The sequence below is a fragment of the Pavona decussata genome, unplaced genomic scaffold (genome assembly GCF_977016875.1).
Source record: "Pavona decussata unplaced genomic scaffold, jaPavDecu1.1 SCAFFOLD_184, whole genome shotgun sequence".
In the NCBI taxonomy this organism is placed as follows: Eukaryota; Metazoa; Cnidaria; class Anthozoa; order Scleractinia; family Agariciidae; genus Pavona; species Pavona decussata.
Genome location: NW_028145593.1, coordinates 2,331,636 through 2,352,885, shown reverse-complemented (window position 1 = coordinate 2,352,885; position 21,250 = coordinate 2,331,636). Strand labels below are relative to the sequence as shown.

Here is a 21,250-nt window from a genome sequence, read left to right as displayed (position 1 = left end):
TGCGTGTCCATTTCATCGAGAGTTTAGATTATCGGCAGTCGCTTTGGTTGATCGAATAACTGACGTAATATCAGAAATCGCAAGTGCAAATACTGTGCGCGTGCACCAAATTAGACGCGCGTAGCGAAAAGTGAGAGTTTTTTGCCGGTTTTTATTTCATTTTATTTATCTTTTGTCAACCATTAAGCGATGTACACCCAAACAATTCAAACACTGGGGAAAAAATAAATAAATAAATGAGTTTACAGTCTTCATGTTCCGTGCGTAAGATTGCATTCTCATCCTTGAAGATTAAATACAAATTATGAACGGTGATCTCAGGAGCAATAAACTCTGCAATTTGAGTTGTATGAAAATGTTATGAAAATTAGCCGGTCGATAAAATGTGAAATCTACAAAATTGCGGTAGCTAGTACTGCACCTAATAACCAAGACGTTAACAATTCTACTGTCATTTTTCACGCCACAATTATCAGCTAGATAATTAGTGCGACTTTGTTAATTAAAGCTGGCTTTGGTGACGTAGACTCGCTTAAGCAAACCTAATTTACATTACAACGCAATCTTGCCGGTTTTGACAATTCGCTTAACCGAATGTTTTCGCGACAAACATTAGTTCTTAGCTACAATCCAAGAGACAAGCCGTCAGGCTGCATGCGTGTAGGCCGGTGATCAAATGAGTATGTAGGTCCATTTGGATGACAGCGAGTCGTTGGGATGGGTTGTGGAAAATCGACGCTAGCTGATGGTCTTGATGCGAACCAAAACACCGTGATTATTTCCAAAGAAGACCAGGCAAATGGCAATGGAGAAGAGATGGTTAAAATCGAAGGAGTTGAAGCAGCGGAGAATTTGTTACACGATGAAAATCAGGAAGCCGTTAGCAAACCCACAATGGTTACCGTAACGAACAGGCAATCTCGGCTTAGAAAGTCGGACGGCGGTCGGGGGATTGAAAATGCGTGGGGCGCGGTAAAAGTAACGAAAAATATTGAAGAAGTTGTACCAGGAAAGCCGCAAGTACAGATACTCAATGATACGGATTTTGAGAGTGAATACGGTCGAGATGGTGTAGATATGACCTCTACGAGTGTTGGTCAAGATACTGATAAATTAGTGAATAACGGTGTGGGCGAGCGAACTTCTCCTGACGGGACAAACTTTGGTGATTATAACGAGGGAATGAACAAGCCACGCGCTTTACGCAAGGTAAATACCAACTCAATAAGATATCGACTAACTTAACTTATAAACCGCTTAGTAAATAACTACTTCGCCAAAGTAATAGCTTTAAAAGTTTGATACCTCAGTTGCTAGGCAAATAAATTGATTTGAGTCATTTGACTCGGGATGTCTAATGTGTTTATTAGTTTGACGGATTAACGCCTATCACATTCACGGTCTTTTCGAGAAAGTACAATTTATCACCCTTGGGAGCAATAGAAGTTAATACAACTATATAATTAATGCAGCGAGTGGCTCATGTGCGAAATTCGAAAGTGGCAATTCGAATGAAAGCTACTGAGCAGTACTTTCTAGCTGTGGTGCTGTTTATGATGCGGTTCAAGGTGGTTCTAAATTTTGAGTCCGTTGATGAAATCTTAAAATGTGGCCATTCAAGTGAAATCTACCGAGCAGTACTGTCTTGTGGTGCTGTTTATTGTGCTGTACTAGGTGATTTTAACTTTTGAGTCTGTTGATGAAATCCTAAAGTGTGACCATTCAAATGAAAGCTACTGAGCAGCACTTTCCTATGGTACTGCTTATTATGCTGTACAAGATGCTTCTAAATTTTGAGTCTGTGGATGAAATCCTAAAGTGTGACCATTCAAGTGAAAGCTACTGAACAGTACTTTCCTGTGGTGCTGTTTATTATGCTGTACAAGATGCTTCTAAATTTTGAGTCCGTGGATGAAATCCTAAAGTGTGACCATTCAAGCGAAAGCTACTGAGCAGTACTTTCCTATGGTACTGCTTATTATCATATGCTGTACAAGATGCTTCTAAATTTTTGAGTCCGTGGATGAAATCCTAGTGTGACCATTCAAGTGAAAGCTACTGAACAGTACTTTCCTGTGGTACTGTTTATTAAGCTGTACAAGATGCTTCTAAATTTTGAGTCCGTGGATGAAATCCTAAAGTGTGACCATTTAAATGAAAGCTACTGAGCAGTACTTTCCTGTGGTGCTGTTTATTATGCGTACAAGATGGTTCTGTTGACGTTATTCTCAAGTACGACTATCCGGCCGAATAAACCCAAATAGTAATGAACAGTCCGTTACGAGGTTTATGATTATCAGTTTTAATTAACATTAATCAAAACAACATTTTACATTTGTTTGTTGTAATGCCGATTTTGATTTTTCTTGATTTTTAACAGGACGAATCCGATGAGGCATTTGATCCCTCCGCCTTGATAGATATTGAAAAATTTAGAGCTGCTAATGCACGGTTAAAACAGGTGAGTTAAACAATATATCTTCTAAAATTCTACTGTGGTGCCGTGTGTTACGACAAAAGCGAGACTCATAAGATCTTTTAATTGTTACTTCTAAGGGCCATTTACTCGAAAACAAATTTTGCAACCTTTTCACGCAAATAGAAAATACATGATTTACTAAAAAACTTTTTGCATTTTAGGTGACTTTGTTTGTGTAATCTTATCGTTGGATGAAAAATGCATTTGCTGTGCATCGCTTACTTTGAATTGCAGATTTATGCGAATTTAAGCTAATTTTACGGTTTAAATTTCCGTTAATGTAATACTTGTTTTGGCGAACTCTACTAAACTTACCGGCGATTTAATGCCATTCGTTCTGCGAAAACAAATATCGGCTTCGCGTCATGCAATGCTTCCACGTAAGGAGAATGAAGTCCGAACGCGTCAACACGATAAAGAAATTAAAAGCGCTTGCCAAGTTATTAATGAGAGAAAAATAAATAAATAAATTTAGCCGAAATATGCTAAGAAGGAGGCACGATTTATGAATCGTTAGTTTGGAGACCAGACGCTAAATTTTCTGCCTATTGTTTCGCGCGCTAAGAAAAGGAAGGCTTCAGATAATTTTAATTTATTTGAATTTCATGTTACCGTTGTGTTAGTTGATGAATTAAATATATTGTCCTTTCCACGCTAAAGCGCTTTAACATAAATTGTAGTCATGGCATGGTGAATATTTAGACGCTTTTTGCAATGTTACAATATAAATTTAAATTAGTAGGTCGACCTAAATTTTATGGTTGCTTCCGCTAGACTGCACGAAATCGCAAACGAAAGCTCTAGAGTTTGCACGACAAAGAAAAAATATTCCAGTCTTTCAGAGAAAAGAAATTAGGAAATAATGATTTGTTCACTCGATTCCACTGTTTGACTGGAAGAGAAACTACAAAACTTCGTGTGTTTTAGTTCTATTAATAAAATTTGCCTTTTTACAGTAAAATTTTCAGTTGCCCACAATCGCGGAAATTTCTGTGGTGCAGTGAAAGCAGATCGAGGCCTTCGTTTATCGTCGCATTTCGAGAATCAAATCTGTAGCCAGTGTTCTTCGTCTTTCAGATCATTCACATCTGAAAGCAAATTGTAGTACTTATTTTGGTGATTGGGAGGATTTACTGCAATTTCAGTATTTCTATTTGCTCTTTGAAAATGACAAAATTGAAGACGACGCTCAAACGCACGGTGGCTAACAAGTTTTATTTTTCTGGTTCGAACACTTTTTAAAAATTATTTTGTCGCTTCTCCAGTCTTTAAGCTTGAGATATGCTATTACGATATCTCCAGTTTTCCTGCGCTGAAATTACTCTCGACACGACGCAAATTCTAGGTATAAAATTGGGCCAACCACTTACTTTATAATTGCAGGTGCTTCCATTCATGAATATCGCAAGGACAAAAGTTACTTTGAAATTGATTTCAAATAATCCTTTGTTTGTGAGAAATAAGTTTTGATCGGTTTTTGCACGAATTTCTTTTCCGAAAGCAGATCGCTCAAAAAAATATTTTAATCTTAGCTTACAAAGTTTCTTTTCCACGTAGACGGAACTTTTGTTGCGGAAAAAATTTTCTGTAAGCAAAATTGTTTCGTTTAAATCCTTTCCGTGGAAACTACGCACGGGCAAATCTTATTGAAGCAATTTTTGCTTCAGCATATTTCGATAAGGCCTGGCTAGACTAGGAAACATTGTTTCTTGTTATGTTCTCGTGGTGGCTAAACTAGCGGGAAGCAAACAAAATGTTTTGCTTCCCCGGTGGCTAAACGAGGAAACATTGTTTCGGAAAACAGAGGGTCACGCATGCGCATAATAATAAACTGACTTTGTTGCCAGGAAACATTTTTAATGAGCACCACTGCAAACTAGTCAACATTGCTTTCATGGTGGCTAAACTGGGAAACATATGTTTCGGAAGCAAAATTTGTGTCCGGGTAGCAAAACTGTTTTTGACCTGAGGCAAAAAGATTTTCTTGTTTCCGAGCAGCAAAATTTGTTTTTGCAACGTATTTTTCCCGCGCGGCTAAACTGGGAATTATTTGCCTCCGCAACAATGTTTCCTAGTTTAGCCAGGCCTTTAGTCTTTATATCTCTCTTTAAAAATTTGAAACACGTTGCTCGAAAAAAAAATGCTGCGATACCCGCGTGCAACATTGTTGCATTTAAGGTGGCCGAACACAGTTTTCCAGTATACAGGTGTTAGTAAACATTATTTGAAAACTACGTACTTCTAAGTACCCGAAATTAGCATGGTGTAAGATTAACTAAGAACGAATAAATTTTGATCCTTCTTGTTGAGCAAGGTGCCGTTGCCATGGCAACGCGGCAAGCTATTAACCGTCCACAAATAATGGTTTTCCTTAATTTTTAGAAAATGCACTCGTTAGATTTTTTCCATTTTTTGTATCCAGAAAAACTCACAAAATACTGACATAGTGACGCTGCTTTCATGTAATTTTAACAGAGAGGTCTCCTGTAAATGTTGGTTTTGCACTTTAATGTTTTTTGAAGATACCCTCTGTTAGATTTTGGTTTTTGTTTGTAGGAGAGTTACGCTTTTAGAGAACTACTGTTTTGTCAAATTTCACGAAATTCTAACGAGCGGTTCCTTAGAAAACAGTTCATTTCCATTAACGCAACCACTCACAATTTGTTGGTCAAATGCGCATGCGTGGCTTTTAATTAGGTTTCCTGAGCAAAGATGAAAAGCGTGCAAAAAGGCTTAGCTCTTCGTGAACTCACTTTCTTTGTTCGGTAATAAATGAAGAAGGATTCACAAACGAGAAACTGAGTTATTTTAAGAGCAAAACTCACCTTTGTGATCTATTTGGTATAAAATCGAGGGGATCAATAGTATTTGCTTACCACAACCCTAGCGCGCGCTTAATAGCATCACTAACAGAATCTGTAAAGCGCGCGTAAACCGTGTTCGGCCACCTGAAACATCGCCGTTTGTTACAAATGCCGCGTAGCATTTCTGAGGATTCGCATGCCATGTTGCGCCTCTGTTGCGTCAGTAACGAAACAAAGATGAACAATCACTTTATTTTCCTCGGACAAGTCATTCTTCCTGTAAACGACAACACTGATGTCCAAAATTTTTAAACACACTTTCCTTCCCAGAATCAAAACTGTTTCTCAATATTATATATACTTTTGCTTCCGAAAAAAATGTTGCGCAAGCGCGCTGAGGAAAATCGCGCTTGTGTCTACGAGACATGCGTGCTGACGCGTGCGATTTTCCACCGAACACTTGCACGTGCTAACCACGCGAAACACAATTTCTTACCCAGAGTCCTCAGGCTCTTTGCCCAGCGGTTGGTCGACAGGAGAGACTCTGGGGGACTGGAATTTTATTACGGCTGGATTTCTGCGGTAAAACGGCGCAAGCCGTTATGGAGCAGCCAATCAAAAAATTTCAATAAAATTCTAGTTCCCCAGAGTCTCCTCTGGCGACCAACCGCTGGCCAAAGAGCCTGAGGTCTCTGGGTACGACACTGAACATCGCGCAGAATGGTCAACCTCGTTCCCAGGATCCTCCACTCTTGAGAGATGAAGAGACTGGGAAACAAGGTTGCAGAAAAGTCACCTTCACTTGAATAAAACCATTAAGACGATGAATGAGCCTAAATCAGTGTACAGTAGTTTGGCGAGGCAAGCTACAGGAAACATCTCTCATTGTACAACGCTTGGAATTTTTCCTGCAACTAGCAATGTTGACAAGAATTTGCGTCGCAAATTGTAGAAGACATGTAACACGATGCAACGCAGCTGCAATCGATGCGATAAGTTGAAGACTGCAGGCTTCCATAGACGAAGCAGATTGAAGAATTTCTTGTTGTTATTAAAAAGGAGTTTAATCCACGCGCGATTTCGTCTTCCCCCTGCCTGGCCACGGTATAGGCCATTTCCGAGTTGCTGTTAACCTCACTATGAAAGCGAGGCTAAGTGCAAAACTATTCGCATCAAAATGAATTTTGTTTGCATATGAATGAAAACTAATTTTCATAACAAAAACTTTGTACTTAGCCTCGCTTTCATAATGAGGTCCAAAGCAACTCGGAAATGGTTTGTCGCATCGCAAGTAGGCTCGATTTCCGCCGCTCTCTCGAGTCCGGCTCGTTTCCCCAACAGCGGCTGGAAATCGAGCCTACATTGCAAGTTGCATCACAAAATTGCTTCGTGTAATTTACAGCATCTGTAATCGTAGGAAAAGGTTAGGTAACCCTGCAAGGACCTTTCACGCACTGTGCCTGCCATTTATCTACCATGTATCTTTCGCAACGCCACAGTACAGCGTAATTTGCACTAAACGTTTTGTACAGCGAACGACTTAAAAGTAATGAATAAATATGAGTTGGAAGTTGAACGATTAACTGTTAATTATTTGTGTTTATTTTTTTCAGCCACCAACAACAAACAAGGATTCAGGTATGGTCTTAAACTGGTACGTTAACGACAAAAAGAACTTTTAGCGTGTTTGCGGAGTAAACAAGCCATTACTAAAAAAATTCAGTTCAAAAAACTGTTAAGACAAGCAAAAAATATTGATTGCCTCAAGCATCGTCAACAAGTGGGCATTTTCCTCGAAGTTCGTTTATATTAGTAGAAAAACAACAACAACAACAAAATAAAACAAGAGCCACTTTTTTCAAAAGTTTTCAAAATATTTTGGTTTGGAAACTCTATTGAAAACGATCGCAGATGCTGCTTTGTAGTGACCTGTTCAGATGTGGTTGTCGTGGTTACTGTTTTCGATAGTTGCCATGGGGATGACGTTTAAACTGTACCAAAGAATCTTCGATTTCGGTTTTGAACAGTTGAATCTCCAAAAGAAAGAAATTTCCAAAAATCTCATTCAGGGTGTCTTTCGATAGTTTGTGATAGTCGTGTTGTAGTCTGATGAGATCAACGTGTCGAAGCACATATATCCGTTATCAAAACAAAAAGCAACAACAACAACAACAACAACAACAACAAAACAAAACCTTAACACTATTTGTTTACGTACGGAGTACCAGACAGCTCTCCACTACTGGGTGTAGGAAGGGCCATGAACATTTCTTTGTTTTGAGATTTTTGCTTCTTATGACTAGTATTTTGCTTTCAGCAATAAAGCTGGAGGTTTAGAGAAAGTGGCGTCCACTTGCAGGCTATTTGTGGATTTTCATTGACTGAACCAATTGATCGATCAATTAGTCAATCAATCAATCAATCAATCAATCAATCAATCAACCAACCAACCAACCAACCGACCAATCAATCAATCGGTCGGTTGGTCGATTAGTCAATCAATCAATACTAAAACTTTTTTTTTATTTCACACGCACCAGGAAAAGAAAGTGACGATTCAACAAATGCTACCAAGTAAGAAGCACATATATTTAATTGTAGTACTGGAGGATCGCCGTTAGCCATGCCGTTAACAGTTAGTACATGAAAGAGTGCAGGGTTTGAACTTCCGGAAGGAACCTCCGCGTGTGAACCTCCGGGAAGTTCAAACCCTGTACTCTTTCATATAGTGAATGTTACCGGGCATGGTACCCCTTTCGCGTACAAAAAATGGTCATATAAGCGCTTTTAAACATGAAAATACTGTACATGTAAAAGACCTGCACTTCTCTCTCCCCTCCCCTTCCCCCGCTTTTTTGTTTGTTTGTTTTTTGTGTTTTTCGCTTGCGTCGAAATTTCCGCAGTTCAAACAGCAAAAAACGCACTAAACCCGACGGAAACGGTTGCTACGCAGGCTACATTATGAAGACGAGGCTAATTTAGCCTCGCTTTCATAATGAGATTTCACAGCAACTCGGAAATGGCCTATTCATTTGGAGGATCTCCTATAGCTCCCATCAAAACTAACCTATGACTGAGAAGATAAGAGTAGACAGGACTTTAGAACGTCTACAATAACGAGCGGGCATTGAACACATGTTTCACCAAGTTCTTCAGTTTGCTAGGTTTCTTATTTAATCATCTGAAGAGTGGCCCACACTCTAATGGTGTTCAAGACGGCCACCCTTCCTTTAGTTATATCCTTGTAGGCTCCTGGCCACCTACGCAGATTAAAAGGCCTGTCCCTTCGTATATCTGAATTAGCTCAAGCTATCTAGGTTTAGTACTTTAGAGCGATTTCCAATTGAGTGTCGTAAAACCAAAACCAAAGTAATTACTCTGACCAATTGCAACAGATGTAAACAACACAACGAGCCAATCAGAATTCGAAGCAAATACATGTAACTGGCGCCAAGCGCGGGAAAACGCGTGCGGCCAGAACACAATTGGTTAAGTTTCGGTTTGGATTCCCCTATTGGTAGAGAAAGTGGCGCGAGATTTGTTAACCAATCACAGCGCAAAGCAAACGTGAAATTACTTACGACACTCAATTGAAAACCGCTCTAAGACTTCAAGACTTGATTTGTCTGTGTTGTGATTGGTTGGATAAATATGACTTGCTTTTGTTTTGCTTTCATTAGAAAATTGCATCGATTTAAGCCTGACATGGACCACAATTTAACGGCTTTTTTTCTATTTTTGTTTTCCACAGCCCTGGAGAGGCCGAGATTGGGACAACAACATCAAACTACACTGAGTTTTACGATGAAGACGAAAAACAGCTTATTGCCAGCATCGAGAACGACTTCATCCCTTTGTCACCTCCGGCATTACCAGGATCGGTGATGTAACAATGCGCTTGCCGTGCTTTCTGAGGTATGAAGCGAGAAAGCAAATGGCATTTGTCCCTCCCCTCCCGCGGGGACGCTTAAATTGAAGGAAAACACCAATTTTATTTACGAATTGTACCTCTAGAGAATAGAGCTGAACAGCTACTCGCAGTCTTAATTGACGTATATGTGTTCAGTCCTGTAATTATGGCTCTACTTTGAGCTCTCAATAAGAAATTGTCGTCCCGGTATACACCGTAACTGGCAAAGAGTAACTTGGTCAATTTCCTTAATTTTCAACAGCACTTCAAGAGAGAACAGAAGAAGACGCCGTGTTAAAACAACAACAACAACAACAACAACAACGACGACTAAGAAGACGACGACAACAATATTCCAAGATGTCGAGAGCGACGTATCATCACCAGTCAACGTTCTGTTTGTTTGTTAAAAGAAAAATTAATCTTCCCTCGTTCCTCAAATTTGTTTGCAGGTTCAAAACTTTACGAATAGATTCTTCTTGTTTTCAAATAGGCAGCATGTCGATAATGAAATCTTATGTAGAATTTAGAAGCTTATAAATTGTTCGTTTCAAAGACGAGTTTTGTCAAATCGCTCGGTTTTTTTTATGATTTTCTCAACGAAACCCGGCGGTTCAATTAAACTGGCACTGAAATAACGCTGTCATTTATAGGCGGTGTTACCGAGTGAGATATAAAACTCTTAACAGTTTATAAATTGTTGGAAATATAAAGAAGCCCAAATATAACACTTTTCGTCGCAGTTTGGTCTTTCGGAAGTAGGAAAAATGAAGCTTTAAGTTTGAATTAAAAAAAAATGGTACACGAGTGTACACGCGGCTCGGGAACGACGTTAAATTCAATTGATCTTTCCAACTTTGCCTACGAAATGCTTGCTCTCGAAAAATTTCGGACATTCCACGCATCGATCTCTAAAGCGACCATTTTTATTGACTTCTCGAGACTTCAAGCACAATTTCTACTGCTGGACTGAATTAGGCGACAAAAGGATAACTTTGTTAGTCAAAACCTGCATGGACCACGATACGATTAATAAATGGCATGAAACAAAGTAGTATGTAGTTTATCTGCAATGCACACGCAACTGCAATGGACAACATTGGGCTCAAGCTTTAGTACAGGGCAAGGGCATAAAGCGAATTTCAGTTGAGAGTCGAAAGAAATTTCTAGTTTGCTTCGGTTTTACGTTACTACGCTCTGTGATTGGTTCACAAAACTCGCGCCATTTTCTCAACCAATGAGAAGCAAAATCAAACCAATCGTGACGTGCTCGCACGAGTTTTCCCGCGCTTAACGACGGTTACACGTATTTGCTGCGAGTTCTGATTGGTTCATTGCGCTGTTAAAGTTCTTCGATTGGCCAGGGTAATTACCGTTTTGGCTTCACGACACACAATTGAAAACCGTCAGTTTGTTGGACTTTATGAGTATTACGAATGAAACAAAGAAATTGCATTAAGTAAATATAAAAGCAACAAATTATGGTAATCAGCAAACGTTCTTAGCAGAACCCATTTCATATGATTGAAGCATTGTATATCCACACTGTGTGCGGGGGTTTCATAAGAAATTAAGAATTCTGGACCCAGTTGTTCAAAGCCCGATTAAGCTAATCCTGGATTAATGTGAACTTTGATTCGAGTTTAATTACTAATCAACACGGATCCTTCCAAACTGTTTTTGTCCCTCAGTTTTGACTTAAACTTTTCGTTATCTTTAGCTTGAAATTAGCCTTTGAAACCATTTTTAACGAGCGTGATGAAAACCTCGATAAACTTTCAATCGTGGATTAGCGTTAATCGGCCTTCGAACAACCGTGCCCCGGATGGCTATGGAGTGTGCTTTGTGCTTTGCACCCGCTTCTTCCCCCCCCCCCCCCCACCCCACAATTTCCTTCCTCTACCTCAGAAATTACCCTTGATCATGATGTGAGATCAAGACAAAAAATAAAATTTATATTTTATGACGTCTATCGGTGTTTAGTTATGTGAAGACAGTTTGTTCTCCTATTTCTTTGACATGTCATCGTTCTAATTATTGTCTTGAGGAAATGTCACCATCTCTAACACATTTCTCAAAATCTGTTTTTCTTGCTTCCTTAACTGCAGCGCCAAGTGCATATTCACAGACATAGGATCATGGGATGCCAAATGGCTAACGTCATCTTTATCAGAGTGCTCATAACATTCCAACACTCTTCGAATCAAACACTGCTTCCATTGCAAAACCCTTAATTCAACTTCGTCACCAAGGGGTTCTCCGGTCAGAACTTTCTGCCAGTCTCTTTTGAAACCGTTTTCATCCATGGCAAGAACCCTGAACAACACAAGAGTGCTCCAAGACACACAGTTTTCCTCAGAACAGAACAATTGTTTATCCAGTTCATTAAATGATATTACTTCTTTCTTCCTCTTTGAAATCCCAGATATCTCCGGGATCACAACCGAGTACACCAGATCCCGTGAGAACGTCACTGTGTCGTGCAAATTCTTTGGTAGAATGAATCCGTATTCCATTAGCAGCTTTCTGTTATCGTGAGGTCCATAGTTTATGAATACCTGGGCACCTTTATTGTAAGCTGTTAATGTGTGAATTTCATACCTGTTGTTTTTAGGGTTAAATCCAGCCTTTACCTATAAAAAGATAATAAGGAATAAAAATATGTCACTAATGACTTTAATGTTGAAAAAATAAACACCTTTATTAAGTAAAACACCTAAATTATGCCACGTAAAACAATGTACCATCGGTAATTGAAGGGCTTGGAGCTTTACTGGCTTACATTGTCAGATTATGTGCATTTTCGGCCTTGAAATCCAGTTTGCTCTTTTAGTGATTTTGATTACTTTTCATTCAGTTTTGTCACTTTCCTGAAGTTTTGCAGAAATCCAGAAATCTGACATAATTACCACATAATATTTTATCCATTTATTTCACTTCTCGTTGTGGACCCCAAAGAAAACATCTTTGAGACATACTACATGTATTTTCAGGGCTTCTGATAGGGTGCGGCAAAAATTTGGAAATTATGCGGCACTTTTAAGTCTCATTATGCGGCAAGAAAGGTCTATTATGCGGCAAATTATGCGATTTTATTTAAGCTAATTTAACCTTGTTTTATTAGGTCTAAGAGGAGCACAATCCATTTTTTGCTGTTCAAGAAGCAATTGGAGCACGGAGAAATGAAGAACCAGCTGAAATAAATCATTTGTTGCCTCATTTCAAATTATTGAAAATCAGATATTGCTAATTTGGTCAAGTCAGCATTTGTTGCTTCCCACCCGCATTTTTTTCCGCGTTCCGCTTGTGTGACTCAGCTTCAATGTGCTTGTCAACCACAAACTTTCGAAGATGATCAACCACTATGTTGCAGGAAGAGCAAAACATCTACAATCGACTCCCGATAACTCGAACCCTCGCTAACTAGAACCTCGCGCTAACTCGAACCAATTTTCCTTTCCTTTCAGGTCATTTTCTATATTATTTACTCTCGATAACTTGAACTCCCGATAACTCGAACCTTTTTCAATTTCCCTTGAAGGTTCGAGTTATCGGGTGTCGACTGTACCAGGAAGATCGAAGGAGACACTGCTCGCAGGGTAAACAACAGACCATCGTCAACATGAAACGTTCCTTCGGGTACTTTCTTGCCCTGTCTTTTGCCGAAATATTTACGGGAAGGTGCGATCTTTTTTTTTCTCCTGCGAAGCACTCGGTGTTTTAACAACGAACTTATACATAATGAGGATGTTTGTTTCAATTATAACAAAATAACTACATATTACAAGCGACTATGAAGCAGTTTCTACGCCAATACCTACATCGCAAGTAACAAGGGATCAAATGACATCTTTTAAAACAATATATCAATGATGGTGATTGGTGTATTTACATAAAAGGATCGTTTATTCTGGGCCAATGATCACTTGTTTAATATTGAAAACCAGCACCAGGTCCCCAGCATGTAAAATGAAGCATAGAATGCCTGTTTGTTCGCTTAATCAACAAACGAACGCTTCCAGGTGATTTTTGACGCCTTTTGAAAGAAAAAACTCCTTGAGATAACGCTTAAATTATCAGAGAACCCAACATTAAGCGAGATTTTTGCTCTTTTTTTCTTAAATTGTGCGATTTTGTACAAATTCTGCGATTTTTCATGAATTATGCGATTTGTTGCGATTTTAGGTCAATTATGCGAAATCGCAACATCGCATAATATCAGAAGCCCTGTATTTTATACTCCAAGTGTCATTGTTATCCCTTTTTAAAATCGTTGTGGAGTTATGGAGGGGGGGGGGGGGGGGGAAATCCCACCATCCCTTCCGACCCCAGAATACGAGAAAAAGCCTAGTATAGCGAGGGTTAGTGAACAGAAGAATTGTACGGTTGAGAATAAAAACATCTTATGACTGTATGTCAAATTTCATGCTCATTCTTTGTTTTGCTTGAAACTGTTTGAATTTTTGCATACACTCTTCAATTCCATCCAAGAATTACTCTTTTTTTTTTGTTCCAAAGCAAATTGTTATTCTGCTTCTTTGATTTCTTTTATTTTACTGGATGGCTGTTCTCTGACTAATTTGAAGGCTACACACAAAAATCCAGGCCTTTTTTGAGCACATAAAAAAATCAGCCTGAAACTGGACGCAAGATGGTTATACTCTCTAGCCTTCAATGGCTCAATTTCTCTACTGGTTGTACCTCTGCAGTGTCAGTATGATTCAGTAAATCAAGAACAGGAGCAAGAGCATAAGCATCATCTGTGTGTAAATTTCCCTCACAAACTGTATCTGTGCTGTTGGCTTTGTATACAGACCTCGTGTTCACAACAAACCACGCCCACCTGAACTCGTCAAATGTTAAGAAGTCTACAAAGTTCTTGTCTAGCACAGTGCTATACTTTTGAAGACAGCCTTTAAGTTCTTCATAAGATTCGGTGACAGTTGCGATTTGAGCCACACACTCCTGTTGGAAATTTAAAGGCAAAACTTGCATTTCTTCATCCTTGAAATATGCTGGCATGTTAAAAGATCTGGGCAATGTAACGATATAAGGATACCAGAAGGAACTTTTCCCGCAATATTTCTCATACAAAATAAATACACACAGCATCTGTTTCGCTGAAAGAACACGCTTTAACCGTAGTTCAACTAACTTTTCCCCAATTTCACTATGTTCAGCTGTTTTTGAAGTAATCAACATCCTTTCTGGGACAGAAATCACAAGATCTCCACTTCTTAGCTTTCCATAAGTCATCAAGCCTCTTCCAGTTTGTGGAAAATTCGCTGGACGTAGTTTGCCAAAGCAAATGCCATTCCGTTTTCCCCACTTGAGAAGCGCTATGTAGTCAGGTTCGAGTATTGCGCAGCCATACTCACTGTTAAAACTCCTATTTTTCTTACGTTTGCGTCTCCTCCCTGTTCTACCATTTGTTCCCATTGACAGAGTTCAACGGTTATACAAACTAACAACTGAACAGAACTACAGATGTATCATAAAAGTCCCAATCAATCGCAATCACGACTCGTCCGCCATGTTGAATTCCGACTCGACTGGAAGTCTGGGTACTAAATTTTGTTACCCATAACGCATTGTAAGCATCAAGCCGAAGGAAAACAAATATGGCGAGCCCTTGGTTTCCTTGTGAAATGTAAGATCTGCTTCAGTGGTTTACGGTCTGCTGCTTGTATATACGGATATGTCGATCGATATACAGAAGTGGAAAGCTGAGGCTCATGAAAATGCTGCAAAGACTGTGGCAAATATGCTCCAGGTTGGTATTTTGAATGTGTAAAATGTACTGTCTGATTTTGTAAATTGTGATTTTGTAGGTGTGAACGTTAGCTTAGCTTCAATCCCGAATAATAGATTACGGTTAACGCTCAACATCTCGTGTATAAAAATAAAACAACGTGTGGTTTCGTATGTCTTTCATTTTAGATGAATTACATTATTAATTTTCATTAAATAAATAAAAACATCTGCACTGAATTGTGAATCAATCAACTAGTCAAATTGAATACTGGGAGCAGGGATGGCGCAGTGGTGAGAGCACTCGCCTCCCACCAAGGTGGACTGGGTTCAATTGGGCAGTTCCAGAAAATATCCATACTTCCCCTCATGGAAGGTTTTTAGTTTTGCACCCCCATGCTCCCAGGAAATTCCAGTTTTGCTTCATACTTTGCTTTTAAAATTTTAGCTTCTAAATTATAAGGCCCCCCTTCCACTAGGAATTTCCGATGACCTCCCACGTGGGTATGGATTTTTTTCAGGGACTGCACATTTCTGGACTCGGCATCATGTGGGTTGAGTTTGTCGTTGGTTCTAATGTCCAAGGTTGCTCCTAGAGGTTTTTCTCTGGGTACTCCAACGGTTTTCCCCTCTCCTCAGAAACCAACACTTGTAAATTCCAATTTGATCTGGAAAGTGTCCCCAAAAAGTGCGTTAAATACATTGATGCTTAAATAAAGTGATCATGCACTACTCAGAACAGAGACAATTTTTTGTAAGTTAGAGAAAGCAAGGGTTAATAAAATTTTGTGATCACTGTACAAATATGTCATTTGTCTCATCAGCATCCTGATAGCCTGGATAAAGTAGAGCAGTGGAGGAGAAGATACATGAGAAATAAGGTACCGATATTACATAACTAACTGTCATAACTTTATTTTCATATAGCTGACCCAGGTGGAAATCTTATTAAGATCTTAGTAAGATCTTATTAAGTTTCTTATCAAGATTCTTATTAAGAATCTTATTTAAGAATCTTACAAGAATCTTACAAGATCTTGTCACAAGATTCTTACAAGATCTTACAAGATTCTTACAAGATCTTGTAAGATCTTATAAGATTCTAACAAGATCTTAAAACATTCTTACTTAGATCTTACAAGATTTTATAAGATTCTTACCAAGATCTTACAAGATTTCATAAGATTCTTACCAAGATCTTATAAGATGTCATAAGATTCTTGCCAAGATCTTACAAGATTTCATAAGATTCTTACCAAGATCTTACAAGATTTCATAAGATTCTTACAAGACTTTATAAGATTCTTACCAAGATCTTACAAGATTTCATAATATTCTTACCAAGATCTTACAAGATTACATAAGATTCTTACAAGACCTTATAAGATTCTTACCAAGATCTTACAAGATTTCATAAGATTCTTACCAAGATCTTACAAGATTCTCTCCAATATCTTACAAGATTTTGACAAGATCTCTTCAAATGTTTTTCTAAGATATTGTCAGAATCTTACCCATTAAAAATGTAGAAAGTCTTGGGAGATCCATAACCAGGATAAATTGAAGGGCCAAGATTTGATTTTGCTTTTCAAGCAAGCTGCAAAATAGGGAAAAACCTGAAGTGTACACTTAAATTTTCTTTTGGATTGCCCTGACATTTCTGGCAATGACCTACACTGGTTCATTCAAAATTAAACTAGAATCATGTGTTCCTGAGGGTGTGATCACAGCTTGCTTACAATACAAAATCTATATGTACCTAGAAACTGACTTGAGGTGGATATGCTTATAGCACTTAGATTCAAAGGATGGGCCATTGTTAACCCATAACCAACAAGAAAAATCATGTGTGATAACCTTTTTATTGCTAAATCTTGGCTATTGTGAAATAAATTTATCACAACAATCTTCACAAGTTAACATGATGGAAACTTTCATTGACTACAATGCTATATACAGCTGTTTTACAAGGCATATATTCAAGTTCTTGTGATGCATGCTCACAAGATCAACAGCACTATAATTATTATTGTAATCCACAAGAGTGACAGAGACAAATCTTTACCAACAAATGTTCTCTAGACTAGGATAAAGTTCTACATGTAACTTTTTCTTCTATTTGCATCAATTAATGAAGCACTAATAATAATCTATTTGACTTAATTAATCTGGCAGCTTTAAAGCCTTTCTAAACAATCCAGAGAATTATTATTTGCCAGTAATATTTTCCCAAGAAAGAAGCAACCTTAAAAACACTTGTACATATGAATAAGAGCTTGGTTTCCACTGGTACAACAATGTTCTTTAGTATTAAAAAATAAATAAATAAATAAAAAATAAACATAAAACAAAAAAACCCCAATAATTCCTTTCAGTTGCATGTTAAAAGCAAGAAAACATGGAAGCTTGAAATTATCCTGTATGGCCCCTGTGGAGAAAAAAAGAAAAATAATTAAAAACAAAAGAACAAGATATCATTTTTTATGCTATTTTCCCAATTTTTTTTGCTAATTTCCTTGCTAAAAAAGCTACCAATTAGAACAATAATTATGCCTCCATTGGTCAAATCATCATGTACTGTTTGCCTCTGAGCAAATGCTAACAGCAGCCTTCTATTGGCGTCAAAATGTTGAAACACTGTTTGTTAGAAGTGTCTCCCTCCCTCCTCCTCCTAAGTAAAGTACAATGGAAGCAATGATGACCTGCATGCCAATTTGCCCAAACAACATTGACCAAGAGGAAAGGGGAGCAGTATTTCAACAACTATTGAGAGTTTATACTGTTTGCGAGCAGAGCCTTTCAACTTTTCAGCCAAAAGAATGGCACCAATATACAAGAGATACTCAGTGAAGCAACTAAAAACAATAATTATTTGTTTTACAAATGTTGGGGATGGAATACTAGCTGGATTAAGCCACAACCCACTGAAGAGCAGGATTACATCATCATTGTGTGAACCGCACGAGAATGCCACTTTTCAGTTATTTTGTGAGAATTTCTCTAAGCCAATTGCCCATTTACATTTCTTTTATGCTTACAAACTCCAGAGTTTAGGCTAAACCATTTACAATGTGCTAAATATTACTATTCCTAATGCAGGTTTGACAAGTTCATAAAAGCCTAATTTATAAGAAAAAATGATTGCATTGATCAAAAGGATTGTTACTTAGTTTTCCCTTTTAATTTATTGCTTGCTGTTTTCAACTATGATATCAAGTGCTGATCAAATACTGCCATTATGTAAGTTACAAAATTTTATTTAGTATTGTTCCTGAGTAGAATTAGCAGAAGTCACAATTCACAACAAAATTAAATCAGTTAAAATAGATTCCAGCAGTCATAATTATAAGTGACTTTATTGAGCAGGATTTGTTGACTTGACTCTGAAGTTGCAGTCTTGAGTCTCAACCTTGACAACAAAATGGAGATAGGAGTTGAAAATCTACAGTAAAACAGAAAATTGTGCACTTTAAATCAGTTTTTCTAAGTGATCACAGTGACCACTAAGCTGCCATTAACTTTAATTTAGACAATGTTGCAGTGAGCTTCTCTGACCCATAACAATCTTGTTAGTTCAATTCCTGATGTGAGCAAAATGAGTCATACACTCCACGAAGATCATAAACTGATCTTCACGCCAAATCAAGATCGATCACTCAAGTCTTTAGCTTATACCAACTCTGTCATGATATCAACCCAGCTACAAATTACTCCGTAAAAACGTTTGCAAAGGCTTCATAATAAAAACTAAATAGGGAATGACCACCTCAACAATCTTCGAGAAGCAGCATGCTTATGTAAATGTCTGTAATTCGCGTGGACGATCACACATTTTCAAGCAGTCTTTCACAAAATAATTGGTAACGAAACTTACCTCTTTCTAAAAAGTGGTTGTCCACAGTTTGCTGCTTGTAGCCATCATTTTTTTAGCTAACAGAGGCAAAATCCAGAGGAAATGTGTGCTGTATACTTGAATCCCGCCTAAAATCTAACATGAAACGGTCTTTTCCCCGAGCCTGCAGTGGCTTATCTGCTGACCAAAATGGTGCCCAGTCTTCCCAGTCTGAATGAAATCCAAGATGGCTGCCGGTGTTGCTGTGATTCCACGTTTTTCCACGTTTTCTTGCTCATTTTAAAAGCTAGCATTGTGCATGAAAATCGTAGAAATTATGATTTAAAGCATTTTTGTTCTTTCTGGCATTAAATGGAGTTGAGATTCATTAATGCAGGTTTGTAAGTAATAATGTTTTCACAAATGAGTTTCAGTGTAGGACTGAGCATTTAGTTTTTTTTATGCAAATACAATCTGTAAACTGCAAACTTCAAGTCTTAACAGTCATATCTTTTAAGCCTTTGTTTAGAAACACAGATGCCTACATAGCGTTTATCAACTTAGAACACTGAAGAAAACAGTATTAAGATGTACAAGATGTCACAACAAACAACTAAATTTCAAAGAAAGTAAAGAGATTATCACAGTCAGTGTGAGAGTCTTGCTGGCATGTTTATTCTTAGATCCTGTCAAGATTCTTGTAAGATATTATGTGATCTTAATAAAAAATTGAACCAAAGAAGAAGTTTTTGTTTTTGTTTTACAAGATCTTCATAAGAACTGTTTTCAAAAAATCTTATTCTTTATTTATGCAAAGATCTTACAAAGATAATTGTAAGGTGGTAAGATCTTAATCAGAGTGGTTGTAAGATCTTGGTACAAATTTCAATTAAGATCTTATTAAGAAAACATTAGGAAATAGGTAAGATCTTATCAAAATATGTTTAAGATCTTATTTTTAATTTATAGTAAGATCTTAACAAGATTCTTGTAAGTTAATTCTTAAGATCTTAACAAGATTGCTAATAAGATCTTGTCACAAATTTTGATAAGATCTTAATAAGAAAATAATAAGAAATGGATAAGATCTTATTAATAGCCGTTTAAGATCTTATTGATTGTTAGGTTGAGGATTTTATCAAGATTCTTACAAGTATCTTACAAGAATTTAGTAAGATCTTGTAAGATCTTATAAGATCTTAAAATGCTGAAGATTGTATAGTTTGTATTAAGATTTTATTAAGAAGTGTTGTAAGATCTTATTAAGATATGAAATCTTAACAAGATCTTATTAAGATCTTGGTGTTATTTTCATTCTTACAAGATTCTTACAAGATCTTGTAAGATCTTACAAGATCTTAATAAGATTTCCACCTGGGGACAAAGGGGCACAAAACGTGTAATACTGTACATTGGTTATAGACATTGATCTTTGTGAACAGGTCTTTATCCAGAAATACAGAGTATTGTGCATCCAAAAGGGATGTTTCATTGGCACACATGCACCCTTTTCAAACGAAATGCTGTTCCTTAAAATGGCTTGAAATGTGGCCCAGTGGGGATTACCTTTGATTGTACTTAATTTGACACTTGAATGAACTGATAAAATTATTTTCATTTTATCATCACAGGCTTCTGCAGAGGCCAGACTAAAGACAGCTGTCCAGTCACAACTTGATGGTGTGAGGACAGGGCTTCATCAGCTTCATAGGTAAAAATTAGTCACAACTGGCTGAAGCATGATAGATACGACATAATTATATGAAAATTGAAGGCATCAATGTGAGCCTTACAGCAGCCATGATACTTAACATTTGATTAGTAAATTAACTTATTTTAAAGTGTATATCGTTATGACATTTTTTTTTATTATTTGCATGATCAAATCTTCATAATTACATGTATTGTTACTGTATGGGGATCTCATAAAAAGTTCTTATCAATTTTTTTCCCATGTTTGAGGCGTGCACATGTAAAAGTGTCGAATTTCACTTCCAGTTGGGTGTAATACCATGTAAGACAGGAGACTGGGGTTAGTAGAGTTAAGGGCTGTGACGTCAATCCAGGAACGTTAGTCTAGTGATGATTTCTCTATTCCTCAGTTGTTTTTTTTGCGCAGAGGAAGAAAACTATGTGGAGAAAGAAAATGGGATTGTTGAATGCTTAGAATGAAATAACTAAGGAATAGAGAAACCACAAGACTAAGTGTTCGCGTGTTGACGTTGCAGCCATACTATCCCCAGTCTCCCATCTTGCACAGAGTTATACCCAACTGGAAGTGAAATTTGATACATTTCAAACATGGGACAGAAAAATTGACAAGTTTTTTTTTTTATAACATGGAGTGCGCATCCTAATCTAATTCCTATTGGCGTCATCATGGTACATTTCTCAACATACGCACAGCCGTGCATCCATCCGATGACGTGTGCAAGTCAGGTGAAGGAAGCATGCGCGCGCTATGTTATAAAAAA

At 37.7% G+C, this 21,250-nt stretch overlaps 3 protein-coding genes and 2 long non-coding RNA genes across 5 annotated transcripts in view; 2 read left to right on the top strand and 3 right to left on the bottom strand.

Moving 5' to 3' along the window:
* Positions 1–515: 515 nt before the first annotated feature.
* Positions 516–10,244, top strand: LOC146462923 (uncharacterized). Its single transcript, XM_085085049.1, has 6 exons — positions 516–1,209; positions 2,381–2,461; positions 6,897–6,921; positions 7,824–7,857; positions 9,035–9,198; positions 9,456–10,244. The coding sequence occupies exons 1-5, from the start codon at positions 718–720 to the stop codon at positions 9,171–9,173; spliced, it is 771 nt and encodes a 256-aa protein (XP_084941175.1). The 5' UTR covers positions 516–717; the 3' UTR covers positions 9,174–9,198; positions 9,456–10,244.
* Positions 7,852–9,024, bottom strand: LOC146462924 (uncharacterized). Its single transcript, XR_014857035.1, has 2 exons — positions 8,507–9,024; positions 7,852–8,451 (listed from the first exon to the last, which is right to left on the bottom strand). It is a non-coding gene; the product is annotated as an uncharacterized LOC146462924 (long non-coding RNA).
* Positions 10,245–11,089: 845 nt separating the features above from the next.
* LOC146462922 (SET domain-containing protein 4-like) lies at positions 11,090–14,740 on the bottom strand. The gene is made up of 2 exons (XM_085085033.1): positions 13,895–14,740; positions 11,090–11,826 (listed from the first exon to the last, which is right to left on the bottom strand). The coding sequence occupies exons 1-2, from the start codon at positions 14,630–14,632 to the stop codon at positions 11,224–11,226; spliced, it is 1,341 nt and encodes a 446-aa protein (XP_084941159.1). The 5' UTR covers positions 14,633–14,740; the 3' UTR covers positions 11,090–11,223.
* Positions 14,741–14,795: 55 nt separating this feature from the next.
* LOC146462920 (exocyst complex component 3-like) overlaps positions 14,796–21,250 on the top strand; it is a 30,950-nt gene continuing 24,495 nt past the window's right edge. Inside the window, exons 1-3 of the mRNA XM_085085012.1 lie at positions 14,796–14,966; positions 15,769–15,825; positions 20,408–20,487. Coding sequence (XP_084941138.1) covers positions 14,892–14,966; positions 15,769–15,825; positions 20,408–20,487 — 212 coding nt within the window. The 5' untranslated portion in view covers positions 14,796–14,891. The remainder of the gene's footprint in view (positions 14,967–15,768; positions 15,826–20,407; positions 20,488–21,250) is intronic.
* Positions 16,792–19,547, bottom strand: LOC146462921 (uncharacterized). Its single transcript, XR_014857031.1, has 2 exons — positions 18,819–19,547; positions 16,792–17,372 (listed from the first exon to the last, which is right to left on the bottom strand). It is a non-coding gene; the product is annotated as an uncharacterized LOC146462921 (long non-coding RNA).